The following is a 21,648-nucleotide window of genomic DNA, read 5'->3' as shown; positions in this document are numbered from 1 at the left end:
GCCAATAGCTATGTGTTCCCGACCAGGAGTCACGTCAGTCATGTCCTTATTTGGGCAAAAACTCGTAATCTTAATATCTTCTGAACCGTCATGTTAGAAAAAAATACACCCCCCGTACAGTGTGTGCCATTAGAGAGATTCGCGTTGTAGGGCCAAGCTGTTTTTTGAACCAGGCTGTAAACATGTTTATTAATGCTGCAAAGATTGTCTTTTTCCCATTCATGTCTATGTGGTTTCCAGTGTTTCTGCAGCCAGCCTCAAGCGGATTTTCGATGTATTGCAGTTTATAGCACTTCCACATTGGCATCATCGTTTGACACTGGAGGTTGCCGCTTGGTTCTAGCACTAGCTTTCTTCTCTTTATGCACACATCAACTTTTCCTGCCCCGCCTTCTATCGTTTCTCTTGTCTGTATGTTTCTGATTTTTGCCAATATTCATCTGCAGCATGTTTCAGAAGTACGTCAAACAACACAACTCTTGTTTGAAATCTTTCACTCCATATTATGTTGGACGCATGTGAGTTTTGCAATGATCCAAATCTAACTGCCGAATGACCTCAGCAGCAAGTTTAAAACAGTGGTATAAGACGGTTTATATTAAACATGAGACATCACACTTCAGTACATCAACAGACCACTCTCTATCTGATCACTTGCAGCAGAGCGTGTGTCAGAAGCTGCAGATGATCCGACATGAAGGACAAAGAGTGATGATAGAGGTGGACTAAATCACTTATTGAGTTGCCGATCTTATACGGATAAGCTAAGAAGGACAAATATAACGTAGCAGCAGACATAAAGTAAAGGAGTCATGGATGTTTTCATTGTGTTGTAAATATTGGAGGGCACCTATTTGCGAGTAGTTCAACATTTAAACCAACACAGATTAGAAGTCTTCACTGTGATCAATACAAGTTTAAACTCAAACACTTTTTGGCTGCAAACAAAGAGGTTAATAAGTTTGAGCATGTGTTTGTTTCCCACGCACAGCTGATAACACTCCTTTAGATTTGAGGTGATAACTCCATCACTGAAAAGTTCATCACAATGAGGATCCTCCACTGTCTGTCACCTCCTGTGTTCATCCACCGTGTCAGACTGTAGATTAGCGTGTTAGCATGGTTCTCCTGCACAGTCTGTCAAATCCGATATATATCACAATGTGTTAATGTGTGTGTGTTTTTGTGTATGGAATGCAAAAATATAAGTTTGTTTTTAGAAATTAGCTTCACAAATTGTCCGTAAATCATCTCTGACTACTTTCCTCTGTCTGTCATCTTGAACATGTCTTGACCTTTCTCTCTCACACACACGCTCAGATCTTATCAGCATCATGACCTCCTCTTCATATCTGTTAGTAATAAATGAACCGTCCTGTGTTTCTCCATGAACCAGCAAACCCATGACCCGTGTGTCTGTGTGTGTCTGTGTGTGCATGTTTGCTGTTTGATCTGTGTGTTTATGAGGACGTACAATAGGAGCTTGAGTAGGAGATGGTTATCTGCCTGTGAGTGTGTGGGAGATGGAGATGGAGATTAGTAAACTCAATAAAGAGGAGGACACAGAGTGGTTATGTAGTTGATGAAAATCAGAAACAGTGACTCTTCTGTTTCTCCTCACTTTGACTCCTTCTGCAGAGTTGATTTAAATAAGATAATCTCTGATGGATCAGATGTTAAAATGCAGCTTAATGAGAGTGGGAAAACATGGAACTTGTATCATGTCTTTATATTGCAGTGTTTGTCCCTAATGTCAGTCAAAGTCAACGTCAACAAGTTTTCAACCGGCTGAAAAATGGTTACAAAATGAGTGTGTGAAAAATGAGGAATGTAAAAACCTTCAAATAGCAGTGCCAGAGGCCGGCAACCCCTCGAGTTGGTTAAATGATCCTTGCTGCTATGGGAATACACTAATAGACAAATCCAAAAACAGACAAAATAGATTGGAAAAAACAAAACAGATAACAGATGGTTTTATTGAAAATGTAACCACTTTTTTGTTCCAAGTCATCCCATCTACGTGATGACATGCTTTCAATGTACCTTTTTTTTAAGTACGTAAATGATACTAGAGCGAATTATAAGCAAGTGTGTTATGTCAACAGGAAGATTCCAACACATAAAAAGAGCAATTAGAAAAATTCTCTAAATAAGAAGAAGAAACATGACCGTACATGCACAGCTACTTCGGCTGCACGACTTTGACAACGATGGCAGAACATCCCCTGGATACTAATGTAGTAGATTAATATCTATTGGGTGCACCATCCTTCAGAGACCTCTGAGGCTGCCAGAGAACAGAGAGAGGAACCTACGAGACAAGGGAGTTCAGGGACTCCCAGAAAGAAAGTAACTTTAATGAGACAGGAAGATTTAAATTAAGTGACGGACAGACAGAGGAGAAAGGGAAAGACAAGATCCCAGTGTGTAAGTTCTCCTTGCAGTCAAAGCCTATAGCAGCATAACTAAGAGCTGGTCCAAGCCTGACTTCACTGTTCACTGTTTTAACACCTGGCAAAATATAGATAATCCATCACAACAAACAAAACTTAATGTGACCCTTTTTTTCACTCATTAGTATTTTATCGTTTTCTGTTCAGAGCTGTTAAAAACTCTATTAAAAACTGCACACAGAGAGTATAATGAAATGTGGTAATGAAGAAAATTAATCAAGGTATGTTCAGAAATGCTGCTACCCTCAGCGCTAAACTGTGTCAACATATTATCTCTGGATTTCTTAAGAATCCTACTGATGCGTATTTCCACTAAAGCGGCAGCTTTCTTCTCAAACAGCGTTGATTTTAAAAAGCGTCTCTATTGTACTCTGTGTGTTTGACAGCTCATTACTCCTCTATCAGTCTTCAGCTCCCTCTGTTTTAGTCTAATCACTGCTATTGGATTATCTGGGACTAGTTTTTTCATGAATCTGCAGGATCGTGTTGCAGTTTTTTTGTCTGAAAATTGTTTGTTGGACTGAACTGGAGTGCCGAGAGCGGATGATCACATAGCTCTTGTACTGTAATGAGATTCTTATTGGAATGCTGCTGCACATACACAAGTCACACACTTCACAAACAAGCAAACACACAATACACAGACATGAACACAGGGCATCTGTGCTGTATAGAAGTGCAGCTTATCTGATAAACCATACTGCCGTCATTGTGTGTGAACAGGGGATTGATTTTGTCCTTCACATTTCCTGTGGCTGAAGTTCAAGTTGAGCCAGAGTGCGTCTTTCTTTGCTGTTAGTTGTGGTTGTTATGGCCTTGGACGGCACGCAGGACGAGACGGCATTTAGTTCAAAAGAGACAGGGTCCTTCTCCGGGTCATTGAGCTTCTTTTACGTCTTTAAACGACCTCTATATATCTACTGTACCTGTATGTTCTGTTTACAGATAAGAAAGAATCGTTGTGCTGCGAGGTCCTCTCGGCTCTGACCTCAGAGAGAAACAAGCCCTTCAGTTCTTCCTCTTCTTTGTCACTCCATTGAAGCTTCTTGAAATAATAATTGCAGATGCTATAACAACCTTTAACGTTTCTTTTTTTTCTGTGAGCAGAACATTGTTGAATTAAGACGAGGACTGACTTTGAATATAATAATCACTGCTCATACAATTTTTGACGGTTAATAATATAACTGGAAGTCTTTGCAAACGCTGAGCTGATGCTGAAGAAGTATTTCAAGAAGTTTCAAGAAGTATTAGTTAAAAACTTTTTAACCTGTATTGACTTCATGCACAATTCAGGACGGCTACCTTTGTATAGCCTGAATTATTAGAATTTCCTTTCTTACAGTCTATTGTTGACACAAAGTGAGAGATATTTCTGTTCCACTCTCTGAAACAAAGCTCCCTTTGAATCTCATTTGTATTAAAGACTTAGTTGTTGTAGGTAACAGACAAAGAGGATGGCTGTCAAGGTCAAACATGCTGCAGTGGCACAAATGGTTATCAATTAGAGAAACTCAGGAGAATAGAACTACACCAGCATTTGGTTTTATCTCACAAAAATCTTCTTAAGTGTCACTTTGACCTGTTGCATACGCACAAAAAGGGGCCTTAGAGCTTCCATGGACCAGACAGAAAAATGTTGAGAGTATTTGTGGTGAATTAATATATATTGATGCCTTTTGAACATTTAATTCAATTTAAATGAAAAAGGATTGACTGATCTACATCATCCCTAGAATCAGCAGATTTTCCTTGCCTGTAGTGAGCCGTTTTCAAAATATAAGATAAAAGCATCTTCAAGTCCACCAAATATTAAATCAGCCTGGTCTCACCTTCACGTTCCACGGGAGCGCAGAGGAGAAAACCAGAGCATATCCTAACTCAATTGTTGGATGTAAGAAAAATGAAAAAGCCTGAAACAATCACAGAGCAGTGTCAGTAGTTTTATTAATATCCAACCTCCACTTCATTCAGGAGCTCCTCTGTGTCCATATCTGAAGTTTCATTACCTCCGTCTTTCTTTCTGTTGGTGCTGAGATTCACTCATCTGTATGCATTTTAATTCAGAAGGTGTTTTGCGGTGACCGTTAATGAACGAATGTGAGAGCATAGAGGGAGGAGTACGAGGCTGGTTGAGACATATAAAGCGAACATTGATGCAGGTGCACATGCACACTGCTTTGATAAATCTGTATCGTTGTTATTGCATGCCAGGGGTATGAACACTTGAAGTTTGCACACTACAACATCATACACCTGTTACTGTGATGTCAACCTAACCTTCTGTTGTCAAACTCTGGGAACGCTGTTGACGTATCCACAGCATGTTTGCTGTTCAAGTATTTCTTTTGACATTCTGCATTTTTCATTTGCTGGTACTGAGGTATTTGTGTCAGATTTTTGCAGGTGTTTTTGCACTGGCGTTGTTTCTTAAGTTTCAAATGTGAGTCAGTCATTCAATGTGTTTTTGCCAAGGCTGTTGCTGTAATTGTAAGTCGTAGGCTTTCTGACAGAACTGTGTCAACATCTAGCAGCACAAAGTTCTTCAAGTGTACAAAATAAGAGCCGGTACTCTCCTTATTCACTTTTTGGTGGGTTTATCGTGCAACCAGTATCAGTAAATCAGTATTGTTATGCTTTACATTTCTACAGTTGATAAATATACCAGTCGATAATGCGTCAGTGTGTCACACAAACAGAGAACTTCTGCATCTCTGCGTCACCAAGCTCCAATCCAATTTTCCTAAAACAGAGAAGTGAGCATCATGTTATAACCACAAAAGGACGCAAGCTCATGAAGTGTGCCATGGGTCATTTATTTCAGGATGATTATGAATCACAGGCTACTGGCAGCTGGAAAGAAGTCCTGGTACACCAAAAAAGGCCTGTTTCGCCAAAGGGTGAAATTTAGAAATGGCAGTTCTGCGTAATGGAGCATACCAGCTGACTTTAAAGCACTGCCTGTACCAAAGAGGGAGTTTCACTGTTTAAGTTTATGAAATGTAGCAGTTCTTTCATAAAGTTCCATCAACTTAAATAAAGACGACGGGTATATGGCTTCCATGGTGTTAAAATGTGCATCTAGTAGAAGTGCTAAAAATTGAAATAGTTTCCAAACATCCGTGTGTGCATCAGTACACTGTTACATTTCAGATTCTGATCAGGGGATTGGAAAATACAGTTTGGTCGTAGGGTGATAGGGGCCTATCCAAGCTGTCATTGGACAAGAGGTGGGGTACACCCTAACACAACAACAACCAGACACACTCACACTTACCGGCAATTTAGATTGACCATTTTTAATGGTAAATGGACTGCTTTCGCTTTTACATGTCCCATTCACCCATTTACACACTTCACAAGCTTTGGGGTTTAGTGTCTGGCCCATGAGTTGATCAACATTTGGTTAGCGGCACTTGGAATCGAACCCTTCTGTTTGAGAGATGATCGACTCTACCACTGACTCTGACTCACAGTCATGCCATTAACCGAATAAGCGTGTCTTTGGACTGTGAGAGGAAGAAGGAGTACCTGGAGACACCCCACCCATGCACGGGGAGAACATGAAAACTCCACACAGAAAGACCCCCGCCAGGACTTGAACCAGGCAACTGTGCTTATCACTGTGCCACAGCTCAGCCTTGGCATGCAAACAATTGGGTTGACAAGTTACAGCCTGCACTGGGACCCCTGTACAGAATAATTTACATTGTAGGTTTGTTTTTTACAAATCTGTGGTTGTGTACCCTGAAAAAAACCTGCCTTCATTTGACCTTAATCAAGAAGTACAATCTGTTAACCCCCGCACATCACCACGTCTGCCACAGCCTCATCAGAGCCAATCAACCATTCTGCCCAACGGATCCTGCAGCAATCCAATAACTGGACTCTGTGCTCCACTATTGACCCAGCTTCACTCCATTTATATATCCATCCATCCTTTCATTCATCTATCCATCTGTCGACTGATCTATGGCCGGCATCAGACAAAACCTTGATTAGCTGACTGACGGAAACTGGCCGTGTGATGTCATATTTCATGCTTATGATATGAAGCAGGACAAAAGAGGGAAGAACAAATGTAATACATGTGAGGAAAAGAAAATGTGGGAGAAAATCTTGACAGAGAAGGAAGACAGAAGGGGCGGATCGAAGGTGAAGTGACCTGTTGAAGTCGCTGCTCAGGGAGGAAGATCAGAGAAATCTGCGTGAACCTGTCGATGCATCACTGCCCGGTCATGTACATGAAGTGATAATCAATAATGACCTATTTGGGTTTGAGTGGACACAAAGATGTGTGTGTGGATTTGTCTGTTCCTCTGCATTCATCTTGAGGTCACGAGTTGATGCTTAGCTAAACAAACAACTCTTTAATCTTATTAGTGTTCCTATTGTGAAAATAATTCAACCATTATTTATTCTTCCATTTGCATTACGACTTTTAGGCTCCACATTTAAAAGGGATGACTCGCTTAGATGGAGAATAATTTCCAGAGAACAACGCGGGAAAGACAGGATTAAATTTAGAGAGACAGAGGGAGTGAAGGAGGTGTTGGTCTAATGATGCAGCTTTGGCTGTGACCCCACGTAACGACTCAGTGTCATCAGGTTTCATGACATGAAAGCAGCCTTCCTGACATGCAATCACCTCTCTGACATAAATCAACCTTGCAGAGTCCACCTCTGCTGCCTGATGATACTACATGTGACACAGACGCTCATCCAGCCTTCAAGTCATTGCATTGATGTTATCGTTCTCCTGAAGTCAAGAGTTTCTTTTATCTTACATGTTTTTGACAGATAGCAGTCCCTCCAGGATTTCACCAAAATTTCCTTTCAGCTTTCTCTGGTATAATCTTCAATAAAGTTGCAATGAAAGCTGCTTCATTTTAAGGGTGACATGTTGCGCATCAGCTGTGAATGATCCACGAGCTAGCTCTGTATTTTTGACATCACTTCTGTTTATTTTCAGCCACTTCTTCTTTTGCTGCATCCAGTAAAACACTGTGCTGACTTTTCATCTTCTCACCTCATATCTATAAATACTTCCAGTTACAGTCCTGAGTGCGGGACATTTGCGTTAGCTTGCTAACCCTTTCCCGTGTTGTCATCCTGAAGTTTGAATCTTGTTTTTTTTCCTAAAACAAGATAAATGCTTGTGATGTTTTCCAACTATTTTACATCTAAGTTTGTGTTTTGCATGAAGCACGCTGTGTAATTACCCTCTTACATTATTCATCCGCATAATTTTAACATGGTTAAACTCACACACTGCACACTCTTGGACGATGTCCTACAAATTCTTGCACCCTTGTTACACCAAAAACAAAATGTCCATATTTCATATAAAAATCCATATTTCTTGTAATTTCTTCAATTGTCTGTTAAAATAGTGCTGATTGTTTACTCTCTATATGTTCTTCTGTTTTTTTGCATTTTCCAGCAGAGGTTGCATTGCAGCCGTCATCTGAAGCAAACCCTTGAAGCACTCCCAAAACTTTCTTTTTTTATCAGTCATTTAAATCCTCAAAATGTAAACTAGCTGGGTTCAAAACAGAAGAATAAACAGCTGTCAAAATTTCAAGAAGTGAAATGCTTTAACTTGAAAATGCAAAGACACACATTGTCTAACTTTTAAAGTTCACTCAGAGCGTTGACTTCCCTCCGCGGGCTGTTCTGGCTTGTCGACTCTCTTGGTTAACGGCCTTATGGCACAGTCACAGCACGTCTCAGCATGGCATGACACACGTTGTTAAGAGCAGTATGTGCAGTTGTGACATGTGTCATCGAGTGTCGACCTTTTGAGAGAAGCAACAACTTTAACAGATTTGGAGAAGTCCCCGGATCAGCACATCTTTGTGACTGTATCTCCATTCTTGTGTCCAAACAATGTGTCAGGTGTGTCCTTTGGGCTTCAGCTGACATGCATGAAATGACCCGAAACACTTATAAATGTTGAAAGGTCAGCAGTTTGTTTCTCTGGGTGGGAAACTAATGCTTGCCTCTGCAGCATAGACCATAATATAACTACAAAAACAAGAGAAAAGCGCATTTTCTAAAAATGATCAATTTTCTGAACAACCAAGTGCCCGTGGAAAGAAACATTTGGGCACTTTTTAACAATATTTTCTGACTCCAGTAAGCTCACCTTGTTTGATTTGCTTGTTACGTTTAAAAGTGAACTCACTGTGTACAAGAAGCTGAGGGTAAATACTTTATTTGTGTCAGTAAATCCAGTATTTTTCTGTAAATCAGATACTGTAGGTGTGGGTTGGGACAATGTGTTGGCTGGTCATGAGTTAGCTCAGACTTCAAAGAGTGGACAGAGGCAGGGACAACAAAACCTGCTTGTTGAGGACACATTTTGCTGAGACATGTCTGCCTGTGTTTCCCACGCTTACAGCAAAATGAGACGATTGTTCAGGAGGAATTCACATGATTTCTTTGAAGTCACTGTGCTCATTATTTATTTCTGTGAAAAAAACAGACAAACATAAACCAGGCAAAGATAACTACGATTTCAGACCAATTCACCCTAGGCTGTTTTTTCAGAATGTGGAGAATGACTATTTTTAATTCACGGTGGGGGCTGCAGACAGTTGTTTCGTGTGGAACAACAGCAGCTGTTTGTTTGTGTCAGACAGCGTGAAAATTAATGTCTGATACCAGAAACCACCAGATACATGCTGGTGTGTGTTACCTAGATCTGTCTGCTCTCCAATAAAAGATCCAGGAAGGATGGGTGGTATAAAACAGAAGCAAACAGGAAGAGAGGATTTTGCAGAAAAATGCCTGCAGACTGTCGCTTCTCCAAAAGGAGTCAAGGACATGAAAACTGACTTTGCTGTGCCACTCTCTGGTCTGCCTTTAACTTAAAATTCAAAGTCTGTGTTTTGTGTTGCAGTTGAGGGGGATAGTAAATTCATTAGATGAGGACAAGCAAGTGTCCGTAGACTTTTTTTTTGCATATTCACAGACCCTACAGAAAATGCAAAACCTGTAGCAGCAGGATCAGAGTTTGGTATCAGTGTTTTGAGTATTCCTTTCTGCAGGTATTGGCTGCATGCAGGATAACAGTCATGGAGAGCAAGAGGGACAGACTGACAGCAATGCAATCCCATCTTCTGACATTGAACAATTTAACTTGAATTTTTCTCTGTAAATAGATCACTCCATACAAGCGCAGCTAAAACACAGTTTTGGATGTTTGTCAGCAGATTAGTCAGACAGTAAACAAATGCCATGCAGGGGAAAAAAATCTTGCCCCAGAAGCCTTAAAAGTTGGCCATTGTCCCAGAAGCTAAATTAATAGACAATATTGGATGACATGTGAGATTAAATGCAGATAAAAACTAGACAAACTGTTCTTTTGTTACCAGCTGTGAGGTTCCCAGCAATGATTTTGGTAATTAGATTCAGTCTCGCTGGTTTCCCCAGAGCTGCTCTAATCCACATTTTACTGGAGCGTTAGGATGTAGTGGCCTATAGGAGTGATGTTGCATCCCCCTTCGTGCTCATTTTGTGTGTGTGTGTAACTCACAAAAAACTATATAAAGCTGTGTTCACACATGTGCCAAACTTAGGAAAATTTCCCAACATTACAAGGGAACGCGGCGTTTGTGAACGCAAACAGTAAAATCAGATTTTCACCCAAACTCTACAAAGGATTTTTCCTGCAAGTCTCCACTGCAAAACCCGAAGAACAACACAAAACAGAAAGAGTTAAAACATCCGGGGTTGAAGAAGGAGAATTGTTTTCAAGAGGAATACAAGAAGATGTTTGCATATCCATGTTTTTACACATAGCACTGGCATAAATGCAAAAACTTTCATTATAGTGTAGATCTCTTCGTCCAACATGTTGACAACTTTCCACTGTGGCTTTCACAGTGTGCTTTCACCCCTCATGACTGACAGGGGAGACTTGATGCTGGCAGAGCATGTGAAAGAGGCTCATGACAATGTTTGTTTTTCCAATCTGCATTATTTTTTTGAGCATCATGATACAACATGCCTGACTCTGGGAGCTATTTCTGAGGTCACAAAAACAGTTTTTATTTTTAGGGTGATTATACAAAAGAAAAACATACTTATTTAAATTTTATATTCCATATCTGCCAATCATTACTGCAACTCTGCCACATAGGTCCTTTGACTTCAACAGTACTCGAAACATTGAAGTGAAAATGTTGAGATGATAGCGCCACATTAAAATATCAGTCGAAGTTACAACTCGCGGATCTCTTTAGTAGCTAAAGGTTTTTTGAAAGTTACTTTTAATGGACGTTTAGTAGCTTTGAAGTGAGTTTATGTAACTCCTGTTCTTAATAGAAATAATAGATATCACCTGAATAAAGAGGAATATCTCTTTAGGTACCTGTTTCATACACACTTTGAACAACAGTCTGACCATTAAGCTGCAAAAAACAGCACTTTAAGTGGACGTTTTGTCAATTTCAGTGCATTTTGTCTTCTGCAGTACCTACCTAACTTTTTGTAGCTATTGATTGAGGTAGTGATTGAGGCCCCAGTACTTGTTAAACAGGGCTTAGGGTTATACATGTTGGGATTCCCTTGCAATGGAGATCTTAGAGAGTCTTCCAGACCGCTCCAAAGCTAATTGGGAAAGAAACAATTCCTGCTTGTGTTATTTCCCACGTGGAAATAGCAGCAGTCACTATAATTAGCCAGTATTGAAAGTGTTTGTTATGCCAGAAGTGCAAACTAATATAACACCATCGCCATTTCCATTATTACCAGCAGCTCAAATCCCAGTCTAATAAAGAAATAGCACTCAAACATTAACAAATTACAATCTGCTCTTCAAGAGTCAAATTGTTTTAACACCCTAATATATCCCCACCCACTCACTCACTCACTCACTCACTCACTCACTCACTCACTCACTCACTCACTCACTCACTCACTCACACACACAAACACACACACACACGCACGCACACGCACACACACACACACACACACACATACACACACACACACACACACACACACACACACACACACACACACACACACACACAAGAAAAGTGTATTAATATCTTTTCATAGACCTGGGCCCTACCACATTTACTCTGTCTGGGTGTTAGGATGATCGAATCCCCCAGACAAATCACTGAGCGATAACTGAGGCCTCAGCAGGTCTCTGTGAGAAGCCATCCATTGATATTAATGGCCTGGTGCTTTACCAGCCTGTGCTGATTGGTTAAGTTTATTCAGGCATTAGTTAGAGGGGCAATCAATAAGATTTAACATGCGTTTTGACTCCAGAGGGCCTGGTGTGTACGATGTGAGGGGGAGAACTGGAGTTGGAGGATGGGATGAGGAAGATGAAGGTTGAAGGAAAATGAAAAGGAGAAGACTTAAGAGCAAGAAGAGCTGGAACAGGAAGGTTCAAGATAAACGTCAAACTGGAAAAAGATCAAGGAGGAAGAGAAGCTGGAGGGAGGAAGGTCAAGAGCAGAAATGAGGAAGGACGAGTTGGGGTTGAGGTGAAAGAAGGAGGACAGAAAGAGCGTCTCTCACGCAGGCGTGTTATCTGTTGTTTTGTCTACAGAGTTGGATTTGTTGATTTGTAAACTCATGTTATTTTGTGTTGGACATCTCAGCATCTTTGTTATCTGTGACTGAGTGACATTATTCCCTTTTCCCAGAAACAGCTGACCATGAGACGTCACGCACATTTAGGGCAATCACATCACCATTGCCCAAACACTTATTGTTCTGATACAATGCTGTGAGCTGAGCCAGGATCACTTTGCAAAGTTTATCTTACAGTATATAACTTCTATGATAACGCATGACATGAGAGAGAGAGAGACAGAGAGAGAGAGAGTCAGAGAGAGAGAGAGAGAGAGAGAGAGAGATTTAAAAAAATCAGTTCTTCACAGCAGAAATTAACATGTTTACAGCCTGGTTAAGAAATAAGCAGTTTTGGTCTGATTAGCTAAATTCTCTTACCACACACACTGTACAGGGGGGGATTTTTATTATAACTTGTTTTTTTGTTTTTTTTTGTAAATAAAAAACCCTACAATTTTTGCCTTAAATAAAGGCAACAAATGATTGACGACTCGAAACTGTGCCCATTTATTATACAGTTCACAGTATGGACTGTCCAAAGAGAGATGTTTGTACCACTCAGCTTTGTCAGGCCTTCTTCTTTATGGAACATTTTTTAGAATGATCAACTCTGATCTTGATTTCCCACATAATGTTTCAAACCTTTCCACTGGATAAATGATTTCTAACATTTCCCCTCTCTCCTCCTCCCTCTGTCTTTTGTCCCCTTAGATCCGGTCTCTGTAGACCTGGACCCGTACGATATGGTTTCTCTCAGTGATGCTCTCACAGGTTTCCTGCAGGACCTGCCAGTCCCCATCATCCCGGCAGCAATCTACAGTGAGCTAGTCTACACTGCTCAAGGTACAGTGTAGTAAAACCTCTTCCTCTTGTTTTGACTGCCAATTAAAGTTCTATTTAGAGGTACCTTTTGTAGCACACTGTCTTTAATGTACCTTTAAGCATCTTGTGTTACCTAGTTTTATGTTAACAAGGTACAATTTTCTTTGTACGTTTTGCAGGAACCTTCAAGTGTTTCTTTTTTGGAGGTGACCTTTTGGAGCTTGTTTTTAACACACCGTAAACATTTATTTTGAGGTACCCTGTATCACTAGACACAGGTTGTTTTTTTAATTGTGGTAATAAAAAAAGAAAATAGCAACAGCTATAAAGTAGGACAACTCCGGTTCAGCTTAGTGTTCCTGAAGCTAAATCTGACATGTGGTGTTCGTCTAAACTTAGACAACATTGCTAAAGAGGGTATTATGGGTAGCGAGTACAAGATGTCAACATTTCAAGCCCTTTGGCTGATGCACTGTCTGATATCCTGAGGTGTCTAGTCATTGATAACCAAAAATACTCTCCATTAATGTTCCCACTGGGAGTGTCTTTTTTTAAATCAAAGACCCAGTTGGGAGCATTTATGAAGTGTTACTCTTGGATTATTCAGAGTGACAGGGACACTCATGGTAAGATTTACTGCTGTGTATCTCTGCTTTGTTGTAAGAGGGTCTTTTTTTTACTCTTGAGTATTTTCATTGTACTGAGCATACCATTTCTGGCACATTTGAAAGTAATTATGAATAACATCCAAACTTGCATGGTAAAAGTTATATTTTTTGGTAAAAACTTAAAGAAAAGAAAAGTAACAACACAACTACGACCCACATAAAATGTTGGATACAGAGTTATCCTGTGGCTTTAAGCAGCATTTCATGGCTGGTGACTGGTGTGAGTTCAGCCCTACAGCTGCCTCAGCAGTCATGTGCTCCCTGCTCTCACACACTGCAGGTTTAAACTCTGCAGCTCAATCTGGGCTCAGGATGGGTTTTTTAGCCTCTGTCACTTGGCATGAACGTTGACACTTGTCACACCTGACAGATTTCTGCCATATCTGGATGCAAAGACGACAAGGCTGTACCCTCTTGTCAGCATCAAATTTCTTCTAATCTCCTGACAGCTTCTGGATTATATAAAAACAAACTCAGAGCTGAAAACGTGGCCCCCAGCCAACTTCTCTGTCTTTTCTCATTTTCTGTCCAACTGACCTGCCTGTTCACCCTTTCACCTGCCGCCCATCTCTCCCAGCAGGCACTCCTCTCTCCGGCTTTTAGGGACTCTAACACCCTTATCCATTTTTAATAAGCCCTACCTGTACATTTGGTGTTTCGTGCATTGCGTAGGCGGTGTGCGTGCCTGTGTGTGGAAATGAAAGGAAGTCAAAGAGAGACAGACACATAGAGAGATGAGTTTGTATAAGAATGTGCACACGAGCGGGAATTTGTCAAGAATGAAGCACTGTCTGCAGGAAGTTCCTCACAGCTTCCATGCAACCTCCTCCAAAAATATTCCTTGACTAAGCTCCTCAACATGAACTCCAAGTGAAAACCCCCTCAATTATGTAAGTGCTTTTTTCTCTCTCTTGGTTCTCATCCCGTTAAGTGACAGCCCTTTTTTATTTTACTTATTCATGGAAACATTTTAAGTCAGGTAAACCACTTTAAAAGGATTCATCAAGTATTTCATGCAGGTCATCCAAAGTCAAACCCGTTGAAATTGAACTTCTCAGTTTGGAGGGGGGACACTTGAAGACTGAGGGTGATTCCTCCTGTGAAATCAGAGGGAATAAGAAAACAGTTTTTTAGGTCTTAAGCATATCATTAGCACTGTAGGGATAAGTCGTGCAATAATATTGCAATAACCCTCAAAAATAAACCTTTCGCTCGAGGGATGAGTCATGGGAATTTGGTCTGTTCCTTTTCTTTTAGCCGCCTCTTGGTCTGTATTTGACTGGCCTTCATGTCTGCAGGTTTCACTGGATGTGCTTATGAGTGGAAGAATAGCTCCACTTCTACAGCAAACCATAAACAAGTTCAACAAGGCTTCAATTCTGGCTTGTTGAGTCTGTATTAGGGAGCCATGATGTATCTGGTCAGTTCAGGTTTTGTATTGATCCCCATTGGGAGGAAATTATTTTGTTACAGCAGCTTAAAACAATTGAGAGGAATCGACAATGCACTTACAGTGTTAAAATATAACTATATTGGTTGCAACAAAGGGACTTTTTATTAGTCATTATGGTGTGGATGGTTTTTACTGTCTCAGAAGATAACAGGATTGCAATTAGCAAAACAAGTACTGCAAGTATTTAGAAAGGAGGACATACAGTAAGTCCATAAGTTTTAACACAACTGATCTTAGAGGTAAGCCTAAAGTCCTCATCACTATAAAGTAATACGAAGTAGCAGAAGCCACAGCTAGCTAGCAGTAGAACCAATAATCATCAAGTGCTGTCATGCCAATCCAGGCAATTGAGAGCTGCAGAAAGTTTATCAGGAATGACCCAAAGCTAAAGCATTTAAGGACAAAATCAGTGAGTTAACAGCTCTTGATGAGCCACCTGTTTCCAGGTAGAAGACCAGGGATTCCTGCAGCTAATGGCGTATTTAGAATATTATTAGAGTCCCCTCTAATTTGCAGATGTATCCTTATCTGCCCTGTATGATTTGATGTCTACACACATTCACAGTCTGATCATCGACATTATTATATATCTTATTGGAATCGACCATTAGAAGCATGTTATTAATGGTTGTTGATACTGGCTCAGATACATCCATATCATGCATCCCTAATGCTTTTATTTGTCCTCAGACGTAATAACTTCCCTCTTCTTTATTCTGTGTTACTTTGAGACGTTTTGCCAAACGCTGGTTTGTAAACCCACATTTTGAAGCCTTGGGTCAGACAGTTTGGCTGTTACTGTCTTGTTATTTTGGAGGATGGGATAAACTACTTAAATTAGTAACAGTAAACAGTACCCAAACAGGAAGATGACATCATCTACATAGAAATGTTTTGGCATTATTTGCCAATTCTTTGGATGGTATTTTTCATTATTACATAACACTGAACACACTTTGCTCTGTAGAGGATCTTTAGTCTTCGCTATTATACACATATGGAAGGACTTATTAAAACTTGCCCGAGTTATAAAACACAAAGAGAGTCTCTGTCTGTCCTATCTCAGTCTAATCCCTGAGATTTTAGATGCTGTAAGAGAAAAAAATCCCCTCTGATTATTTTTATTTGTAACTTTTCCTGCGGCTGTCCTGCTTTCTGGGAGACAAGTCATACTCTCATCTGTTTGATCTGAGTCCATTTTTCCAGTCATCTTTGGAAATCCCCATGCACTGTTAGAAACAGAGATAAAACGCCTGGAGCTGGAGAGAATTTTTAAATACCTTCCTAAGCCTACTGACCCAGTGTGAAAGGGATGTGTTGGTAAAGATAAATACAAAGCCTTTTTGTTAACTCTTGCTGCAATGTGTGTTTTTAGAAGCTATACTGTATCTTAAACTCAGGACTGATGTGCATCACTACAGAGAGAAACTCCATTCACCCGTAAACATTTCAATTTAGTTTTTATTTTAGAGCAAATCTTCAAACCTATGTTTGGAGGATAACTACCAAAACAAAAATCCCTGTGTTCAACAGTCGGCTACAATAGTTCCGTGATACCTCTATCTTCTTCAACATTTTAACAACAATCAGCTTTTACTTATCTTCATTTTTATGATTTACCCCCAAAAATCTTAATTTTCTAAATTCAAGCCACACTTCAAACCTCATCCTCATCTATCATCCGTCTTTGGTCTCTCCATCACAAATTTTTAGAATACAATCACACCTCCTCCTCTTCCTCCTCTCTGACCTGACTTCTGCCCTACTGCCCATTTTTTATCCTCCGCCCTGTTTCTTCTCGTTGATTAGTTTTGCGAGGGTTAGTTAAGCTTAATGGTCTCACTGAGGTCATTGTCTGAGGCCAGCTGGCTGAGTCTGACTGACCACTGTCCATCTGGACCTTTAGAGGAGTGAGGCCATGCTGCAACCTCTGGGGCTAAAAATTAGGCCGTATTGGGGAAAGACACTAGAAATCTCTTAAATGGCCACCTGAGACTTGTAGCAACTGTGAGTAATTCCCCATGCAGCCCAAGTTAGTACTCAAATTTACAGAAATAAACATGTCGGCAGCCTGGAATAAGAAGGATTTGGTCTCTTTAGCTAATTTTCCCACAGAGAAGAACGGTAAAGAGGGGCGTTCAGAAAACATATCCTTAGTATTTTCCCTTCTCTTCGAATATGGTCTCTTCTGGTTTGAAAAGATTTTTAACTATCAGATCTTCAAACCTTGGGTTTTGAAATCCTCAAACTAATTGGTGATGCCACAGCCACCCATACATATTCTAACTTGAATATTCAGAGCCTGTATCCATTGACTGTTTGTTTCACAGGCAGCGCCTGTGACCTCAATTTGGTTGCGCTCCATCTTCCCTCAGAAGTGACCATGAAGTCTGTTTATGCTCCATATTTGCTTCTTTTCAATAGAATATTTCACTTTAAATGTAAGAGCAGTTGAATAAATTGTGTCATATGATTAGCTAATAGACTGTATAAAACATGGACATAGCCTCAGTGGTTGCTGAAGCAGAGTTCTTAGGCCTGTCAGCGTTGGTTGCCATTTTGAAGATGGTGACTCAGCCTTAAGCCTGATTTATACTTCTGCATCGAATCAAAGTTGTGGCATATGTCGTAGGTCTATGTGGCCCATTTCCAACACAGAAGCCTAAGTGCGTAGCCTGATGTGCAACTCCTCCAAAATGTAAATACAAGTTGAAATGATGTGAACAGCAAGGCCTGTGATTGGTCTGCTGGGCGCCATTGTAATTCCTGCATTTATAGGACTTCCCGGATTGCATTTCATATCCTCCGACATCTCGCCTCTTTCTCCCTTTAATAATTACTGTATAATCAATGACAACTTTTATGTATAATACAGTCTGAGTCATTACAATAAAGCAAGAAGAAATGTAGTGAGACCGGAAACAGGCAACCCGACTGTCTTAGAGACCCCACTGTCCGTGAGTGTCTCAGCGGTGTATAGCAGAGCGATGGGGATACAATGACACAAATATGTAGTGCTTACATGAGCAATGACAACTACTTCGTAGGGTCAACGTACAAGTGTAAAAATACCAACGCTGAGGGTAAGTTTGCAATGAGGACATTAAGTGCTGAAATGTCTGAGCTGCATTGGTTTTGTGTTTGGGAAAGGTGGAGCCAGAATTCTGGTGACAGAATATGGCATTAATGAGCTCCTGCAGGTTGAACACATAACAGTTATTTTTTTTCCAATTTCTTGGCTTCCCTCAAAAGAAAGAGGTCTTGATCATGGTTCAAATATCATTCAAGATTATACTTCCATCCATCCATCTTCTTCCGCTTATCCGGGTCCGGGCCGCAGGGGCAGCAGCCTCAGCAGGGAAGCCCAGACACTCCTCTCCCTGGCCACTTCCACCAGCTCTTCTGGGAGGATACCAAGGCACTCCCAGGCCAGCTGAGAGACATAGTCTCACCAGCGTGTCCTGGGCCTTCCCCGTGGCCTCCTCCCAGACAGGCATGCCCGAAACGTCTCTCCCCAGGGAGACGTCCGGGAGGCATCCTGACCAGATGTCTGAACCACCTCATCTGGCTCCTCTCGATACGGAGGAGCAGCGGCTCTACTTTGAGCCTCTGCCGGATGTCTGAGCGCCTAACCCTATCTCTAAGGCCGAGCCCAGCCACCCTGCGGAGAAAGCTCATTTTGGCCGCTTGTATTCGTGATCTTGTTCTTTTGGTCACTACCCACAGCTCGTGATCATAGGTGAGGGTTGGAATGTAGATTGACTGGTAAATTGAGAGCTTTGCCTTCTGGCTCAGCTCCCTCTTCACCACGACAGACCGGTACAGCGTCCGCATCACTGCAGACGCCGCCCCGATCCGTCTGTCAATCTTGCACTCCCTTTTCCCCTCCCTCGTGAACAAGACCCCGAGATACTTAAACTCCTCCGCCTGGGGCAAAAACTCCCCTCCAACCCGGAGAGGGCAAGCCACCCTTTTCCGACTGAGCACCATGGCCTCAGACTTGGAGGTGCTGATCCTCATCCCTGCTGCTTCACACTCAGCTGCAAACCATCCCAGTGCGAGCTCTGCAAAAAGCAGAGATGGAATCCCAAGGCCACCGAACTGGACACCCTCCGCCACTTAGCCGCGCCTAGAAATTCTGTCCATAAAAATTATGAACAGAACCGGTGACAAAGGGCAGCCCTGGCGGAGTCCAAACCCAACTGGGAACGAATTCGACTGACTGCCAGCAATGCGAACCAAACTCTGGCTCCGACAATACCGAGACTGAATGGCCCGTAGCAACAGGCCATCCACCCCATATTCCCGGAGCACCCCCCAAAGGATACCTCGGGGGACATGGTCCTAAGCCTTCTCCAGGTCCACAAAGCACATGTGGACTGGTTGGGCAAACTCCCATGCCCCCTCCAGCACCCTCCCAAGGGTGTAGAGCCCACCACCAAATGCCCCGGCTCCGGTTCCTTCTTGGAATGCATGCTGGTGGAATTGAGGAGATCCTCGAAATATTCCTTCCACCACCCGACTATACTCTCAGTCGAGGTCAGCAGCTCCCCATCCACACTGTAAACAGTGCGAACAAAGGGCCGCTTCCCCTTCCTAAGCCGTCGGACAGTTTGCCAGAATCTCTTTGAGGCCAACTGAAAGTCTTCCTCCAAGGCCTCACCAAACCTCTCCCACGCCCGAGCTTTCGGCTCGGCGACCACCCGGCTCGCAGATCGCTTGGCCTGCTGGTACCTGTCAGCTGCCTCCGGAGTCCCACAAACCAGCCACAACCTGTAGGACTCCTCCAGCTTGACGGCACCCTTCACCTCTGGTGTCCACCAGCAGGTTCTGGGATTACCACCACAACTAGCACCAGCAGCCTTGCGTCCTCAGCTCCGGACAGCTGCCTCGGCAATCTGTGTCCCCCGCCACCCCCGGAACGCGGTCAAAGCTGTGCCGGAGGTGAGAGTTGAAAACCAGCCTGACAGGGTCCTCCGCTAGACGTTCCCAGCAGACCCTCACTGTTCGTTTAGGTCTGCCAGGTCTGTCCGGCATCCTCCCCCGCCACCTGATCCAACTCACCACCAGGTGGTGATCAGTTGACAGCTCTGCTCCTCTCTTCACCCGAGTGTCCAGAACATACGGCCACAGATCAACCGATAAGACTACAAAGTCGATCAGCAATCTGGGACCTAGGGTGTCGTGGTGCCACGTGCGCTTATGAACACCCTTATGTTCGAACATGGTGTTCGTTACGGACAAACTGACTCGCACAGAAGTCCAGCAACTGAACACCGCTCAAGTTCAGATCAGGCAGGCCGTTCCTCACAATCACACCCCTCCAGGTCACGCTGTCATTGCCCACGTGGGCATTGAAGTCCCCCAGCAGGACAATGAAGTCCCCAGTTGGGGCACCTTCCAGCACCTGTCCCAAAGACTCCAAAAAGGGTGCATAAGCACAAACGGCAGTCAGGACCCGTTCCCCGACCCGAAAGTGCAGGGAAACAACCCTTTCGTCCACCTGGGAAAACTCCAACACACAGGCAGAGAGCTGGGGAACGGGATTATACTTATCAGATACAATTGCAGTTTTCCTGCTTGGTTCTGTCCTAATTCCATTCAAGATCAAAATTTGTGAATCAAACAAAAAGTATCTCCATGACTCTCCCGTTATGAAGCTATACTTTGCCCCAGTTCCATCCAACACCCTCCTCATCCTCGTCCCCCCATACACACAAACACACACACACACACACACACACACACTCTGTCAAGTTGTCCAGTCTCCCAGAGTCTCGCAGGGCCAGATGGATGGGCCAAGTTCCCTCTCTAGCCTTGACCTCTATTGACCAGCGGGGTCAACCCCAATCCATAATAACGGAGAGAGAAGTACTGTGTGTGTGTGTATGTGTGTGTATGATCAGTTGTGGTCAGACAGAGAGCAGTGACTTAAATGACCCCCATCAGGCTGCAGCAGATTGTCAGCCATCCATCTTCGCCCACCTGCCCACCCAAAGCACACACACACACACACACACACACACACACACACACACACACACACACACACACACACACACACACACACACAGACATGTTCTTAAACTTCTTTAAGTCTCTGATGCTCTCAGCCAGCACTTGAGGTAATCCTTTAAATGCTATACATTTTGAGCTGAAGCTGAAACTGTGATTTGTGTGCTCCTCATGCAATGGGACATTTCCAAGAGTCCTGATTTATGTAAGACATATCAAACAATTCACATATGGAAACGCGCAATGCAGCAGATACATGTGGCACTGCATATTTACACATTAAGAGGACCCCTATCAAATCATGTGTAGAGCATTTTTTTTTTAAAACAAAGTTAACCAAATTGCTTCACAGTCAAATAAAATAAGTTGTAAGACACAGAACATAAAACACTATAAGACAAAAAAAACACTTTAAAGAAAATCAAAAAGGTATTGAAACACCATTCACACACACAGAACAGTGCACACAGAAACACACACTAATGGTTATTAAACAAAGCTACTTGACTCCTCCCACTTCACCTCTTCACCTCTCTGCACTGTCAGTCTGACCTTTGACCTGCAGACACCAGCCCCCAAAATGGACAGGAAGGCACACACAGTGATATACGGTTAGAGCACATACACTTCTATT

The 21,648-nt window shown here is 42.3% G+C and overlaps 1 protein-coding gene across 2 annotated transcripts in view; it reads left to right on the top strand.

Moving 5' to 3' along the window:
* Positions 1–21,648, top strand: part of pik3r3b (phosphoinositide-3-kinase, regulatory subunit 3b (gamma)) — a 258,254-nt gene that overhangs the window by 106,282 nt on the left and 130,324 nt on the right. For both annotated transcript variants that reach the window (XM_034703712.1, XM_034703705.1), the window contains one exon: positions 12,768–12,899. In XM_034703712.1, coding sequence (XP_034559603.1) covers positions 12,768–12,899 — 132 coding nt within the window. The remainder of the gene's footprint in view (positions 1–12,767; positions 12,900–21,648) is intronic.

Source organism: Notolabrus celidotus, chromosome 2 (assembly GCF_009762535.1).
Source record: "Notolabrus celidotus isolate fNotCel1 chromosome 2, fNotCel1.pri, whole genome shotgun sequence".
Lineage (NCBI taxonomy): Eukaryota > Metazoa > Chordata > Actinopteri > Labriformes > Labridae > Notolabrus > Notolabrus celidotus.
This window is presented reverse-complemented; position numbering and strand designations above follow the sequence as displayed.